Raw genomic sequence first — 16,299 nt, forward strand, 5'->3', positions numbered from 1 at the left:
TTTACTTGATAAGTAACGCTAGTCTAAAGAACTTGCATTATAAGTAGTTGCTACATGAGCATTGTTCAGTTACTATTGACTGTAATATTCAGTGAGTGTGAGAAAATCTGGTACAGGGAATACATTCAAAATTGTTTTATCATGTTTTAAATGTTGTTTTCTAAACTGAGTTAGCATAGATCTGTGCAGTGCAAAATTACTTCTTTTTACAAGAAGCAGTTACGTGAATTACTTTTCATCCACAACTGAGACTTGATTGTTAAAATTCTATACATATAGGGGGCTAAATTGGATAGCCCTCAAGAGCAGACATGAGGATCATGATATACAATTCACCCATTGAAATTCAGGCAGCACACTAACTTCGATTTCTGTGTGCAACCAGCAATAACTGTGTTGTTCATTGGCTGCATGCATCAATGGACAGTGAAAAATCTTAACTTCTGAGCACCACTTAAAGCTGGACTGTTTGCTGAAAGTTATCTTGCACTGTTTAAATGTGACCTTAACTGTTGAAAGTTAATCTGTGCTGCTTAAAGCTAGCCTACAATGTTTAAATGTGACTGCACTGTTTAAAAGTAGTCTGCATTGCTTAAATATGGCAATGAGAATAGTGTAATTAAAAGGCATTGAGATATTCAATTAGTCATGATCATTGTAAATCACATTGTAAATCAATGGGCTGAATTTGTCTACCTATGAACCACTGTGTGTAGTCTCGTAGAGATGTACAGCATGGAAATAGACCCTTCGGTCCAACCCATCCATGCTAACCAGATATCCCAACCCAATCTAGTCCCACCTGCCAGCACCCGGCCCATATCCCTCCAAACTCTTCCTATTCATATACCCATCCAAATGCCTCTTAAATGTTGCAATTGTACCAGCCTCCACCACATCCTCTGGCAGCTCATTCCATACACGTACCACCCTCTGCGTGAAAAAGTTGCCCCTTAGGTTTCTTTTATATCTTTCCCCTCTCACCCTAAACCTATGCCCTCTAGTTCTGGACTCCACGACCCCAGGGAAAAGACTTTGCCTATTTATCCTATCCATGCCCCTCAATTTTGTAAACCTCTGTAAGGTCACCCCTCAGCCTCCAACGATCCAGGGAAAACAACCCCAGCCTGTTCAGCCTCTCCCTGTAGCTCAAATCCTCCAACCCTGGCAACATCCTTGTAAATCTTTTCTGAACCCTTTCAAGTTTCACAACATCTTTCCGATAGGAAGGAGACCAGAATTGCATGCAATATTCCAACAGTGGCCTAACCAATGTCCTGTACAGCCGCAACATGACCTCCTAACTCCTATACTCAATACTCTGGCCAATAAAGGAAAGCATACCAAACGCCTTCTTCACTATCCTATCTACCTGCAACCCCACTTTCAAGGAGCTATGAACCTGCACTCCAAGGTCCCTTTGTTCAGCAACACTCCCTAGGACCTTACCATTAAGTGTATAAGTCCTGCTAAGGTTTGCTTTCCCAAAATGCAGCACCTCGCATTTATCTGAATTAAACTCCATCTGCCACTTCTCAGCCCATTGGCCCATCTGGTCCAGATCCTGTTGTAATCTGAGGTAACCCTCTTCACTGTCCACTACACCTCCAATTTTGATGTCATCTGCAAATTTACTAACTATACCTCTTATACGCACATCCAAATCATTTATGTAAATGACAAAAAGTAGAGGACCCAGCACCAATCCTTGTGGCACTCCACTGGTCACAGGCCTCCAGTCTGAAAAACATCCCTCTACCACCACCCTCTGTCTTCTACCTTTGAGCCAGTTCTGTATCCAAGTGGCTAGTTCTCCCTGTATTCCATGAGATTTAACCTTGCTAATTAGTCTCCCATGGGGAACCTTGTCGAACACCTTACTGAAATCCATATAGATCACATCTACTGCTCTGCCCTCATCAATCCTTTTTGTTATTTCTTCAAAAAAACTCAATCAAATTTGTGAGACATGATTTCCCACACACAAAACCATGTTGACTAGCCCTAATCAGTCCTTGCGTTTTCAAATACATGTACATCCTGTCCCTCAGGATTCCCTCCAACAACTTGCCCAGCACTGAGGTCAGGCTCACCGGTCTATAGTTCCCTGACTTGTCTTTACCGCCCTTCTTAAACAGTGGCACCACATTTGACAACCTCCAGTCTTTGGGCACCTCACCTGTGACTATCGATGATACAAATATCTCAGCAAGAGGCCCAGCAATCACTGCTCTAACTTCCCACAGAGTTCTCGGGTACACCTGATCAGGTCCTAGGGACTTATCCATCTTTAACTGTTTCAAGACATCCAGCACTTCCTCCTCTGTAATCTGGACATTTTGTGAGATGTCTCCATCTATTTCCCTACAATTTGTATCTTCCATATGCTTTTCCACAGTAAATACTGATGCAAAATATTCATTTAGTATCTCCCCCATTTTCTGCGGCTCCACACAAAGGCCGCCTTGCTGATCTTTGAGGGGCCCTATTCTCTTCCTAGTTACCCTTTAGTCCTTAACGTATTTGTAAAAACCCTTTGGATTCTCCTTAATTCTATTTGCCAAAGCTATCTCATGTCCCCTTTTTGCCCTCCTGATTTCCCTATTAAGTATACTCCTACTTCCTTTATACTCTTCTAAGGATTCACTCGTCTCATTCTATGTAGATATTGAAAATGGAGTTTTTGAAGATGCATTCATGAGACAGGCATCACTGGTTAGGCCAGCTTGTATTGCTCATCCTCAGTTGCCCAGAGGGCAGTTAAGAATCAACCATATTTCTATAAGTTTGGAGTCACCTGTAGGTGTGAACAGGTAAGGATGAAGGGTACTTCCCTAAAGATCAGGAGTGAACCATCTCCTATTGGTTTTGGGCAGAGTTGCCAATGCAAAGTGTAAAACATATAAAATTTAAAAGTCAGTTACTCTCAGCCACTGACAATGAACCCCTGGTTTTACACCAAGTTTGAACTTGGCAAATTTCAGTATGGACATCTTTGTCGAACCACAAACATCTCACATTTTGTTCCTCTGTAAGGCTCAGGTAGCAGAGTTGTTCATTGAACTCCCAGGCTAAATAAAGCATCGAGCTGTGAAACTCCACCTTCTCTCTTTTCCTAATGTCTTTTCCAGTTTGCTTTCATTCATTCTCCAAGTCAAGAGGAATTCCAAGAGGAATGCTGACCAGTACACTCATGTCTCAGAGTAACTGATCACTGCAGAAGCCTTAATGTTTGCAAAAGGTCCTTCAGCACCTGTCAAACCATTTCCTTAGACTCTTGCAAGTTTTGAGAATTATGGAAAGCCTCCAGTGAACGCTTCTCATTATTTTAACCAATCTGTTTGGCCATACAGTGAGGATGTGTCTTGAAGCTGAATGTCCTAACAGAAGAAGGGACGCAACCACTGAATAACAAGATTCTCTGTCAGTCTTACAAATATCTGTTGTTAGCAAATATTTTTAATCAACTTGTTTATACATGTTAAGATACAAATCTGGGGCCAATAAGTCTTGATCCTGGATTTTCTGACCCACAAGTAGGGACATTACTACTGTGGCACATGAGCCCTCAATAAATGGAGCTTGGTTAATGACTTGTATGCAATGTTTGGTGAAAGACATTACATGAAGATTCCTGGTCCTTATGTTGGTCTTAATATTTTTAATCAACCTATTCTGTTTATGACACACCTCAATAGCTGGGGGGTGGGGGGGGGGGGGGGAGGTTCTTAAACAGGTCTTTTGGCATAGAGGTAGGGACATTACCATAGCATCACTCCAATCTCTCTAATAAAGTGTTCAGAGATCTTATTACCATTACACACCTCTGGAGAAGGCAGGCTTTGAACATGGGCCTAATGTGCAGGACATAAAGAGCCCCTCCCTATCACTTCTAAAACTGTGCTTCCAGCCAGAAGAAAAAAATCAAAGAGCAAATGAGCCAGGAAGTAGCTGATGATCCCTTTAAGTAATAATGGTGGGAGGCCCTTCCTTTTGCTTTATCTATGTTCAGCTGAATGAGGTTATAAGAATTTGCTAACTTAAGAGATGAGCTCCAAAATGGCAGTGGTGCCCTAAATTGTGACTTGCATTGTTGATTCATGTCATGCTCTGTACTTTTTGATTTGAAGTAAGCTGCATATGTTGTGATGTCTTCAACAAGTTGGCAGACAGCCAGATTTGAAGAAGTATGTTTATTCCCAATGAATGTGTTTTAGTTCTGACGTGGTCCCATAACTATAAGATGGGCACCTAATTTTTCACTCCTGTATTAGAGATGACTTCTTACCACAGACCAAAGAATAAAAGACTGGAATCCAATTATCAGTATACCCACATTCAGTCACTGTACCTGAATGGGTGACAATAACAAACTGCAAGATAAATCACTTGTCTTTACTCCAATATCAGAAGTCAGTCTGTTCTTTAAGGTTGTCTGGTGAAGATAAAACGTTTAGTCACACCAGCTTACGATAAAGCTTATTCAACCTCAAAAAAATACCATACAGAATTTTTGTAAGTGTATTTGGGCTCTTGTGGCACAGTGGTAATATCCCTGTCTCTGAGCCAGAAGATCCAAGTTCAAGTCCTATCTGCTTCAGAGCTTTACATAATATTTTTGAATAGTTTGATTAAAAATATCTAAACACTGAACAACCTATCATTAGAAAAAGCCAACTAATTGCAGGCAAAACCTCCATGAAGCTTTTTGCTGTTGCAACTGTTTGAAGATAATTAGGTTAAAAATTCACAATATGAATTTGACATTATTCTACATCATTAGTTATTTCTAAGATACTGCCAAATATATTTTAACTTTCTTGAGTTTTCCTTAATCTTTACTTCCATTCTTAGTTAATCATTCACTTTGCCTCATTGCCTTTCCAATTAAATATGATTTTCAATAAAATAAACCATAACATTTACCCATGTTACATATCATAGTATTTAAAGGAAATATAAAAATACGGACTTTCTAAATATAATTAATGTGGTTTAATGCCCTTGTTTTCAGGCCCCGTTGAATAATCTCTATTGTTTGTTTTCTGTGCATTTCTGTAGCTTAGGTTGTTTATCCATTTTCGAGGAGAAAGTGAGGACTGCAGATGCTGGAGATCAGAGCTGAAAATGTGTTGCTGGAAAAGCGCAGCAGGTCAGGCAGCATCCAAGGAGCAGGAGAATCGACATTTCGGGCATCAGCCCGAAGAAGGGCTGATTCCTGAAGAAGGGCTGATGCCCGAAACGTCGATTCTCCTGCTCCTTGGATGCTGCCTGACCTGCTGCGCTTTTCCAACAACACATTTTCAGCTCTGTTTATCCATTTTACCCATTATTAAAACACGTTTAAACTCAGACACATGAATGGTATAAAAACATTTTTTTGAAATGATAGGACCAAGACGCTTTAATGTGCCATTATTATTTACAAGTGAGAATGTAAAAATATGCATTTAGTAGCATTAAAATAGGGAGCTTTAATAGAGAAATTATTAATTTGTACAGTGTTGGCTTTGCTGGTATGACCAGCATTTATTGCCCAGCTCTAAGTGACCTTGAGAGGACGGTGAACTGCTTTCTTGAAATTCAGTAGAGCACATATTGTTGATACACTTACAGTGCAATTAGGGAAGCGGTTACAGGATCTTTACCAGTGGCAATAAAGGAAAAATGATTTAGTTCCAAGGGAGGATGAGCTGTGATTTAGAGAGGAACATGCAGCTAGTTTTGGTCCTATGCATCTTCTCCCCTTGTCCTTCCAGGCAATCAAAGTCACAGGTTTGGAAGACGATGTTGAAGAAGCCTTGGCGAGCTACTGTAGCATCTCCTGTTTCTGGTATACAATCCTGTCAATAAGCTCTGGTGATGGAGGAAGTGAAAGTTTCTTGTGGTGGACGAATGCCAGTCAAGCTTTGCTCTGGATGGTCTTGAGCTTATCATGCGGTGTTTGAGCTGCAATCATCCAGATATAAGGAGAAGATTATTCAGTCACACACCTGTTTGTGCTTTGTAGATGGTTGTATGTCTTTTGGTTGTCAGAAGGTCAGAAAGTTGTTGCAGAATTCCCAGCTCCTCATCTGCTCTTGTGCTGTGGTAGCCTAGATCCTTACATATCTGATCAATAGTGACCCTCAACCTGTTAATAGTAAGGCATTCATAGATGGCAGTGCTGATGATTGCCAAGGAGAGGTAAATGTACTCTCTTTAGTTTGGAGGTGATTTTCAATTGCCACTTAGTTTGGCACAACTGACAGTTGCTCATTATTGGCCCAAGCATGGATATCGTCCAGGCCCTGAAGCATGTTAACATTAATCTACCTCAATATTTAAGGAATTGTGAATGGAGCTAAACACTAGGCAATCTTCAACAAATATCCCCATTTTCAATCATATGCTAAAGTTCAGAAAACCACATGACTAAATAATAATGAATGATCAACAGGTACAGTATGAAAAGCAGGGCATTAATTCACATTGATGATGTTTGAAATTCAGTACTTTTATACTTCCTCTGTATGCTAGGTCACTATGTTGAGTAACATGGGTAAGTTTTATGGTTTGCCTTATTCTGACCTCTTATGATGAAGCAGCTAAAAACGGTTGGACCCAGGACACTACCCTGAAGAACTCCTGTAGTGATGTTGTGGGGCTGAGTGATTAGCTCAGTTGGCTGGCTGTCTAGTTGCTAATGTACTGTGATGTGCTAACAGGATGGTTTCAATTCCCACAGCACTGATGTTATCATGAAAGACTCTCCTTCTCAACATCTTCCCCCACCTGAGGTGTGTTAACCCTCAGGTTGGACTGCTACCAATTACCTCTCTCTAATGAGAGCCCTGTGATCCAGTAAGACTAAGGTGACTTTACATTTATACACAATGATATTCTTACAGCCCCACATACTAAAACATTGGCCTTCTTGGCGATGTCATAAGTAGGGCCTACATCAGTTTTTCACTGTCAGTCTTGATGCTGAGATAGGGTCGATCAAACAAATCCTGTGGGAGGATGGCTATCCTGATCAGAGGATTTTTCATGCAATATCTTGCAAACTCATGAATGGATACAAGGCCTGAATTAACCCTGGAGGGATGAGGTATTTCAAAATGATGAGCAACAGTTGTTTCAGGCAGCTATTATGCAGTAGCAACATGAGTGGAGTTTGCCACGAACAGGATGCTGCTGTCCAGCCAAAAGCTATCTGCTTATCATAAAAATGAATAATGTAGCATATGAATTTCAGTATCGGCTGTGTAGGCCATACACCTCAAAGGCTGGCAAATCAAATCAAACAGCATATCCTTTTGGCTGTTCACAATGAACTGGCTAGTCAGCTAACGTGTACTTGCATAACCCACAATACAGTGTTCAACATTAGATGTGTTTCCATAATTTGATGGCATTTGCCAGATAATACTGAGTATGCAAACCATTATGCAAAAAATCAATTTAGGATTGTCAGTCAGGCTTGAAGTTTGGTGCAGTTGCGTGTACTGGAATATAAATATATTGACACACAGGTTCCCATTCTTTGAAGACAGAAGGAACACATATATTAATTCCTGGTATCTGCGGAATTATGAATTCATGCCAAAAAATGCATCAAAAAATTCAAAATCACAAACAAAACTTGCATATCTGCAATTTTTAATTTATTTTTAAATGAGTTCTGCACTCAAAAATTTCATCATTTGTGGGGATTCTCAGGAACGGAACCCACGCTGATATGGAATAATGACTGTACATCCTCTGTGGTAGTTTCAACTCAACAAAATAGGAAACAACCATTTTCCGGTTCATCTTTCAGGACAATGTCTTGACAAATCAAAGTCAACCCGTCTGCTTTAAAATTTAAACAAAGCATGGCAGTTAATTTTCAATCATTATTAACTTTGGCATTCTCCATGGCACTGCCTCATCCAATCAAATTCCACTCGCCAACCAACCTGCATTCTCCTCTCATCTTGGTTTTCCCCTTAAATTTGTACTTTTGCGAATTGACCTTATGAGCGTAGGATGAAAAACTTCAACAAAATGTATCTTTGTTTCAGCAATGCTCAAGTCCAAACAATCATAAACAAATAAGTTTGAACTGAATGATACTAAGCAGAAAATTGTCTTTAGATCGTGTGACTTTTGTCTTTAAAAGTTTTAATTGAGGTAAAAGAAACATGACATAGGATGCGATTTCAGAAATTAAGACTTTTTTGTAATAGTCTGTTTTTTGGAAGGACATTGTTTCAAATTTTATGCTTTTAATATGTTAAGTGGTTGTGTAAGTCTGCAATTATCAGGTTGTACAAGACATGGGAAAGATTAAAGATAATAGAAATGTATTCTCCCCTCACAGGATGTTGGATATATGGAATATACTCGCAGAGATGTTTACCAATTATGAGTCAATTGGCACTCTGGAAAGAAAATAGACAATAGACAATAGACAATAGATGCAGGAGTAGGCCATTCAGCCCTTCGAGCCTACACCGCCATTCAATATGATCATGGCTGATCATTCCCAATCAGTATCCTGTTCCAGCCTTATCTCCATAACCCTTGACTCCACTATCTTTAAGAGCTCTATCCAATTCTTTCTTAAATGAATCCAGAGACTGGGCCTCCACTGCCCTCTGGGGCAGAGCAATCCACACAGCCACCACTCTCTGGGTGAAGTAGTTTCTCCTCATCTCTGTCCTAAATGGTCTACCCCGTATTTTTAAGTTGTGTCCTCTGGTTCGGCACTCCCCCATCAGCGGAAATATGTTTCCTCCTGCCAGAGTGTCCAATCCTTTCATAATCCTATACGTTTCAATCAGATCCCCTCTCAGTCTTCTAAACACAAGGGTATACAAGCCCAGTCGCTTCAGTCTTTCCGTGTAAGGCAATCCTGCCATTCCAGGAATTGACCTCGTGAACCTACGCTGCACTCCCTCAATAGCCAGAATGTCTTTCCTCAAATTTGGAGACCAGAACTGTACACAGTACTCCAGGTGTGGTCTCACCAGGGCCCTGTACAGCTGCAGAAGCACCTCTTTGCTTCTATACTCAATTCCTCTTGTTATGAAGGCCAGCATGCTATTAGCCTTCTTCACGACCTGCTGTACCTGCATGCTTGCCTTCATTGACTGGTGGACAAGAACACCCAGATCTCTCTGAACAGCCCCTTTACCTAATTTGATCAACTAAAAATAGTTGATAGCTGTTGAGAAAAAGCAACATATTTAACAACACTTTGATTTTGTTTTCTCTGAAGTCAAGAAACAAAGCTACCGTCCTCTAGAATAAGGAAGAGAAGTATCTCTGCATGCTGATGGACCAAAAGGCCTTTTATCAGCCTGAATTTTATATGTTGTAGTTTTTGACTGGATTGTCCCCTCCATCTTCACAGCAGTGTGCTCTGTCTGAGACGTCATAGTAGCAGCAGTTTTACTCTTTCAATTCTACAAGATCAATTTGAGCAATTGCCTGACAATAAGAATAATTTGAATTCCAGTATTAATTTTCAATTTACAGACAGTTATGAGGACCAGTTCTCATGTTTGAGATGAAATCATTTACTCACCTCCCTGAGGATCATACTCCCACCTTCTCCAATATCAGCTCTTTCCAATGAAAACAAAAATAAAATGCTCTAATGGCATTTGTGGCTCAATCAAGCAGTTTGTGAAAACAAAATGAATTTGCTCTAGATGTTATCAAACTACAACCAATTCTTTGTGTCTGTGGGGCCACTTCCTCAAGATAATTTCCATGTAATTTTCAGTTTTTCAATTAGATGTAATGTTTACTATGTACAGCAGGGTGTAAGTCTCACAATAAGGAGTTGCCCAATGTAATTGGAATTGTTTTTTCCATAGCATGACTCCTATTATTAAATTACCAAAACCTCATGGTCAAGTATTCTGTGTGCTTTGCATTGGATCTTTGATAAACAGACTTTTTAAAAAAATGTTGGACATTTAATGCATTTTATTTTTGTCCAGGTGCTGGGGATGTATCTCCCATTCTGCGGAATTGCAATCTCAAATGCTCAGTTGTTCGCTGCATCCAGAAAGGAGTATGATAGGAGCAGGGTAAGTAAAGAGGATGCACTACAGGGGCTTATTTCTGACCATTCATTCCACACAGATTCCCCACAGCTAGTGTGCTGCTGAGTGCATGTCCAAAATCAAAATCTATTTAATTGAATGAGGCTAGAAATAATGGCACAAGTTTTCTGATCTCTGGATTGCTGGAGATGGAGAAGCATTGGGGACATTTGAGTCATGAGCCAGTGGAAGTACTAATATGTTGACACGTGGGAATTAACTGCAAAGTTTATACTTCTAGAAAGTTGATTCACTGCTGCCTAGAATCATAGACTACCCTCCCCAACCAGACTGTCCCCAAATTGACCCAACTACTCCCAATTACTACAACCACCCTCCCCAATGACCGACCGATTAACCCATGACTACACAGCCATACTCCTGATGCAACCTCATTTCCCTGATCACTCTCCGATTGCCACCCAACCATCCTCTAACCAGTTGACTAATCTCCAACTGCCTAGCTACTACTTGACCCAGTTACCCTTTCATACACCTCACCTATTTACCCACCTTGGCTGCCTCACCCAGTTGCCCACCTCACCCTCCTACCAACCTCGCTATTTACCCAATCACTCACTGAATCCCGTTAGCCACCCACTCACTAACAACTTATATAGCCATGTATCTAACTATCCACCTACCCATCTTACCCAGCTGATCAACTCTTCCCACCTTACTGACATAATTATTCACTCAGGTCTACACTCATGAAATCTCATGGATCATGGCAAAGTGCCCATAATTGCCGCTGACTGATAAGGGCAAGATCATTATTTACTTTAAGTTATTTTATTTAAGGAAGAATATGAAATCCTTCCCTTTTTTTTCTTTGTCTTCCCCCAATGTAGGTCATGTGGAATCCAATCATTCTTATAGCTGAAAGGATGAAGGAGTTCTAGTCCCTTATTTTTGAACAATTGTTACCTTAATCTGAAAACAATATTGAGCTGGCAATGACAGTCTGTCCATCTGGAGAGGTGCTTGCCATTTGCAGATTGCATCCACATGACAGGGTAGGGGTGCTGAAATGATGCCATTGTGTTGAACACTGACTGCTGTTTCAATGTCCAGTACTGCACCATCTGACAACCATTAGAACCCACCTTTGAGAATTTCACAGGATGCCCAATGCTTCATGCAGAAATGGTCAGGCACAAAGATAAATTTTGAGTTTCAAAACCTATTAGCCTGAGTACAATGAGGAAAATTCTAGAATCATTTATAAAGGGAGCAATTGAATAGAATACAGCAAGAAGGTGGCAAAGAATTAAACCAATATGTTCATTAAACAAGTAATGGCTCATAAGTTTAATGGAATTATTTCAAGATTTCACAAAATATGCAGCTGAGAATAATGTGTACATTATCATGTGTCCTAGACTTTCTGAAAGCATTTAATAACATTTGCAACAGACTACTTATGGAATCCATACAGTGTGGAAGCAGGCCATTTGGTCCATCAAGTCCACACTGGCCCTCTGAAGAGCATCCCATTCAGAGCTCCCTCCCTTTGCTCCCCAGTACTCTTGCATTTCCCATGGCAATCTCCCTAACCTGCACACCATTGGATTATGGGAGGAAACTAGAGCACCTGGAAGAAACCCACACAGAGAACATGCAAACTCTACACAGCCAATAGCCTGAGGGTAGAATTGAACCTGGGTCCCTGGTACTGTAGGACAACAGTGCTAACCACTGAGCTACTCTACTACCCCTTACAGCTACAAGAAAATCTGTTCAGGTCTGACAAAAAATTATAGACATAATCATATATTAACTAGACAAGAGGAAATCAATCTAATTATGAAAATAGGACCAGTGGAATTTCCAAATGAAGTCATAATATTTTTGATGGTTTTAATGAAAATACGTAAAACAGATTAAGCAGCTCAGAAGATAGATTTATGTGAGGAGTCAGAATCTTCCAAAGTGTGTTTTCTGAAGTGCAGAGTTGCACATCAACTGTTTAATTAATTTACAAATTATATTTAATATTGAGATATACTTTAGGTAATGTAAATTAATGCACTATATTATGAAGGGTTCAACATGAAATAAGGTATTAGAGGAGATAATTTTTGTAAACTAGTTGATCAAATATTGACACTTTATATCTGGGGTGTTGTAGAAATTACTAAGGCAAATAGAATGTTGGGGGCTGGAATTTTAGGCTCCACCCCCACCCTCACCTTGTTCTGCCCAGTTCATCTCCAGCCTGGGCTCAGAATCAAATGGGACCAAGCGTTAGCTCCATTGACTGGCTTCATTCTGGATCAGTTTTATGGTAGCAAGATTGGGACCAGCAGCAGTGATACTGGCCCACATGTAGCAGGTAGTTGATTAGACTAGCCAATGAGGTCAGACTCCATGTTCCTGCACTGATCAGGTCAGTTTTGGTGCCTGGAAGCAAATATCAGGCAGCAGACTGAGAGCCCAATGCTCCACTCAGATCCATAGGTACCCCCTCAACCAGGAGAGCAGAATCATGTCTCCAAGTAGAACAAATGCCCTGGGGTTGGGGAGTCCAGAACTAGAGGGCATAGGTTTAGGGTGAGAGGGGAAAGATATAAAAGAGACCTAAGGGGCAACTTTTTCACGCAGAGGGTGGTACGTGTATGGAATGAGCTGCCAGAGGACATGGTGGAGGCTGGTACAATTGCAACATTTAAGAGGCATTTGGATGGGTATATGAATAGGAAAGGTTTGGAGGGATATGGGCCGGGTGCTGGCAGATGGGACTAGATTGGGTCGGGATATCTGGTCGGCGTGGTTGGACCGAAGGATCTGTTTCCATGCTGTACGTCTCTATGACTCTATGACCCTAAATTCTCACTTTTCACCCCCATCCCCTGCAGGCCTGACGAGCTGCTCAGTTACCGTTTTAATAAATGATTTCAAAAAGTTTGGGGAGAGTGTGCCTCCATGTTGAATTGCTCTCTCTCTGATTTACCCACCATTTTATTATGCAGTTCCTCTCAGCTGGAAGGTCTCTGATTGGCTGTCCACCTTCAAGAGCCTACTTGGGATCTTGAATGAAATGAACAGTCTTCATGCCAGCAATTAAACCTGCAAAAGTCCCATTAAGTGATTGTCTTCACCATCCTTCCCAGAGGCAAATTCAGGACCCGAAAATAATTCTGTTTCCCAGTGTTGGAGAGAGAATACAGCCTGCAGCGTGTTTATGCAAATATATAAGGCCCAAGAGCCCAATACTGAAACACTGTGTAACATCAAAGAGATCATAGCAATTGTGTGACTGTTGTCAAAGCTAAAAGAACAACACTAATTCTTCCAGAAAAGATAGAAACTTAAGGGAACATGTCAATAATATTATTAAAAGACTGGCATAGCCATCAGCTCCTGTAAATTTAAATGTCACGACAATTTGTCTGTCAGTTTAAAAGTGAAATATTACCAAACCAACATTGGTTGGAAGTGGGAAGGAATGGGCAATCACATGGAAGGAAAGCAGCTGGAAAAATCAGTATGCCTAAAGTATATTGTGTTACAATGTTTGCTGTTCAGTCTAACTTCGGATATGCTATGAGCAATATCATGGAAGTAAAGCTTGGATCCAGAAGGTATTACATTTCTTGGGTTTTTCTTCTTGTTATGCCTATTTTCAGTATTGGCCCTGAAGTTTTCGGATTTTTTTAAAGTTACGGATCAGGTCTTTTACATGTTCTGCTTCTCTGTGCAGCATTACACTATTTTATCTGCTTTGCAGTTTCCATTGAAACCTTTGCTCCCAGCTGCTACAGGAAACTAATGAACCCTCCTGGCCTTTATTCGAGTGCTACACCTCCTACCCACTCACTCCATTTTCGATGTATTGTCATGTATTTTACAGTTATAAAGATGAAAAACTAGGGAGGCAATGGTCTAGTGGTATTATTGCTAGACTATTAATCCAGACAAGGTAAAAACAATGACTGCAGATGCTGAAAACCAAATACTGGATTAGTGGTGCTGGAAGAGCACAGCAGTTCAGGCAGCATCCAACGAGCAGCGAAATCAACGTTTTGGGCAAAAGCGCTTATTAATCCAGACAGCCAGGTAACATCCTTGAGACATAGGTTCAAATCCTGCCGAAGCAGATGGTGGAATTTGAATTGAATAACAATCTGGAGTTAAGAATCTAATGATGATTACAGCACCATTATCGATTTTTCAAGAAACCCATCTGGTTCATTAATGACATTTAGGGAAGGAAATTGCCATCCTTACTTGATCTGGCTGACAAGTGACTCCAGACCCACAATAATGTCCACTGCCCTTTGGGCAATTAGGGATAAGCAATATATGCCGACCTAACCAGCAATCCTCACACCCTGTGAATGATAACAAAAACAAACTGTAGCATCCACAGAAATTGACATCAACTTTGCGAATTTTCAAAATTGCAGAATTAAGCAGAGATCCAGATGTTTCTGTCAGTGATATTGTGCTCCCCAGAGGGTAGATGGGAACATTTCTTATTCTCACATCTGTAGAGTACAAATTTTGAAGCAAATCAACAAATGGACCCAAGACTAATTACATTGTTAGTTTCTTTGTAAAAACTACAAAGAAGTTACACCAGGTTGAGTAAGTTGTGACTGAATAATATTTTTGTATCTAATTCTAAAACAAAAGCCCTCACTGGAACTGGACAACTAATTTTATATTTGTGGATTGTTGAATTTTTCCATTATGACAAAAAATGCAATCACTTCTTTTATTGCATTCTTAAAATTTCATTAGAAATACAGGAATTCCATCCATTTAAAATCCTGCTTTGTTGACTATAAGAATAGTTCATTGTGATTGGTTCAAGACCTTGCCTGTTAACAGGATTGTCACTGGATATGTGGAGAGCCCCTCAAGTGAGTGTTCTTTAGAATTACTTACAGAATTATTATATTGTTTCAAATGCAGTCCCATTATTCAACCAGTTGTAACTTTTTTACAGAGTAGCTAACAACGTAACAAGTCTTTGTTCATTCATTGACTGCTTCAATATTGTACTCTATAGATGTGAGAATAGGAAGCTTTCATAGATTTAAGTTAGAGTCAGGAAATGTGAAATCAGTGCCACAGAGATTGCTGGAATTTTGTGGGTAGCCTTTTCCAAGATCATTACTTTGCCACAGACAGAAAGCCCAGTCTGATATTTATGGAAAAATTGACACTTTCTCCTCAGTAAGCAAAGATTCCCTTCCCATTGCCGCTCTTACTAATTTCAAAATAAATAACTCAATGCTGCTATCAGATTTAAATTAAATGGCTAATAGCACCAATCTCAACAGAAAAAAATTCATTCCACCTTGTTGCCTTTGTAAGTTGTCCAAAGCTTCAAATAGTAAATAAATATCTGAGCCAACATTCTAAACATAAGCAAAAGCCAAGAAAATGAATCCCCTCTGTTCTCTTTCATTTCATAAATCATACCAATCTCAATGCCTGCAAGTTGCATTCCAATTACTGCCCTTTAATAAATAAATTACCTAATAATGTTATGCAATATTTAAAATGTCACATGTTCTGACTCATCATCAGCCATGACACAGGAGATTCATGAACAGAACGTAAAAAGAAATCTTGCATCAGTTACTTACTCCAAATGTCATTATATTACAAATGTCAAATAATCTTAAAGAACTAAGTCTAGCCATAAACCTGGACCTTAAGATTTACACAAAATTGAACGTGTTATCCGATGAGATTTATTATCTCAAGCAGCTTCAGTTGCATCTTCTTGTTGATAGCAGTAGCCTTAAAAATATAAACCAAGGTAGCAGTCTATCACTGCGTACTATCACTGCAGATTGCTAAAGTTTGTAATATCATGGATGAAGCAGTGGAGAAACTGGCTGCAAAATTCAATTGAAGAACACAGAGAGTTTTGACATTGGGGTTGTTGCTTTAGTGTAAAATAGCACCTGAGCAACTCACACATAAGTCTGCAGGCAGTATTGGATACTATTTTGTAAAGGTTAGATTGGGCACTGGAGAGTTTGCTTAGGAGTAAATACATTATGATGCTCGTTAGTATCCTACACTAATTTAACTCTCGTGGAGGCATTTCCAATTTAAATGCTCCAGCTAATACCCTCTCTTTATCTCATAAAGCAGAAATCCTTTCATCAGCAGGAAGGACTCCCAATGCAAGACGTATTCAGAGTACCACTTACATTAGACATAGGTCACTAACCGTCTCTATGCAAAGAGAAGA

The 16,299-nt window shown here is 39.9% G+C and overlaps 1 protein-coding gene across 5 annotated transcripts in view; it reads left to right on the forward strand.

Moving 5' to 3' along the window:
* Positions 1 to 16,299, forward strand: part of LOC140482128 (dual 3',5'-cyclic-AMP and -GMP phosphodiesterase 11A-like) — a 424,709-nt gene that overhangs the window by 217,214 nt on the left and 191,196 nt on the right. For all 5 annotated transcript variants that reach the window (XM_072579133.1, XM_072579132.1, XM_072579135.1 and 2 more), the window contains one exon: positions 9,978 to 10,067. In XM_072579133.1, the coding sequence (XP_072435234.1) occupies positions 9,978 to 10,067 (90 nt within the window). The remainder of the gene's footprint in view (positions 1 to 9,977; positions 10,068 to 16,299) is intronic.

This window comes from Chiloscyllium punctatum, chromosome 10 (assembly GCF_047496795.1).
Source record: "Chiloscyllium punctatum isolate Juve2018m chromosome 10, sChiPun1.3, whole genome shotgun sequence".
Lineage (NCBI taxonomy): Eukaryota > Metazoa > Chordata > Chondrichthyes > Orectolobiformes > Hemiscylliidae > Chiloscyllium > Chiloscyllium punctatum.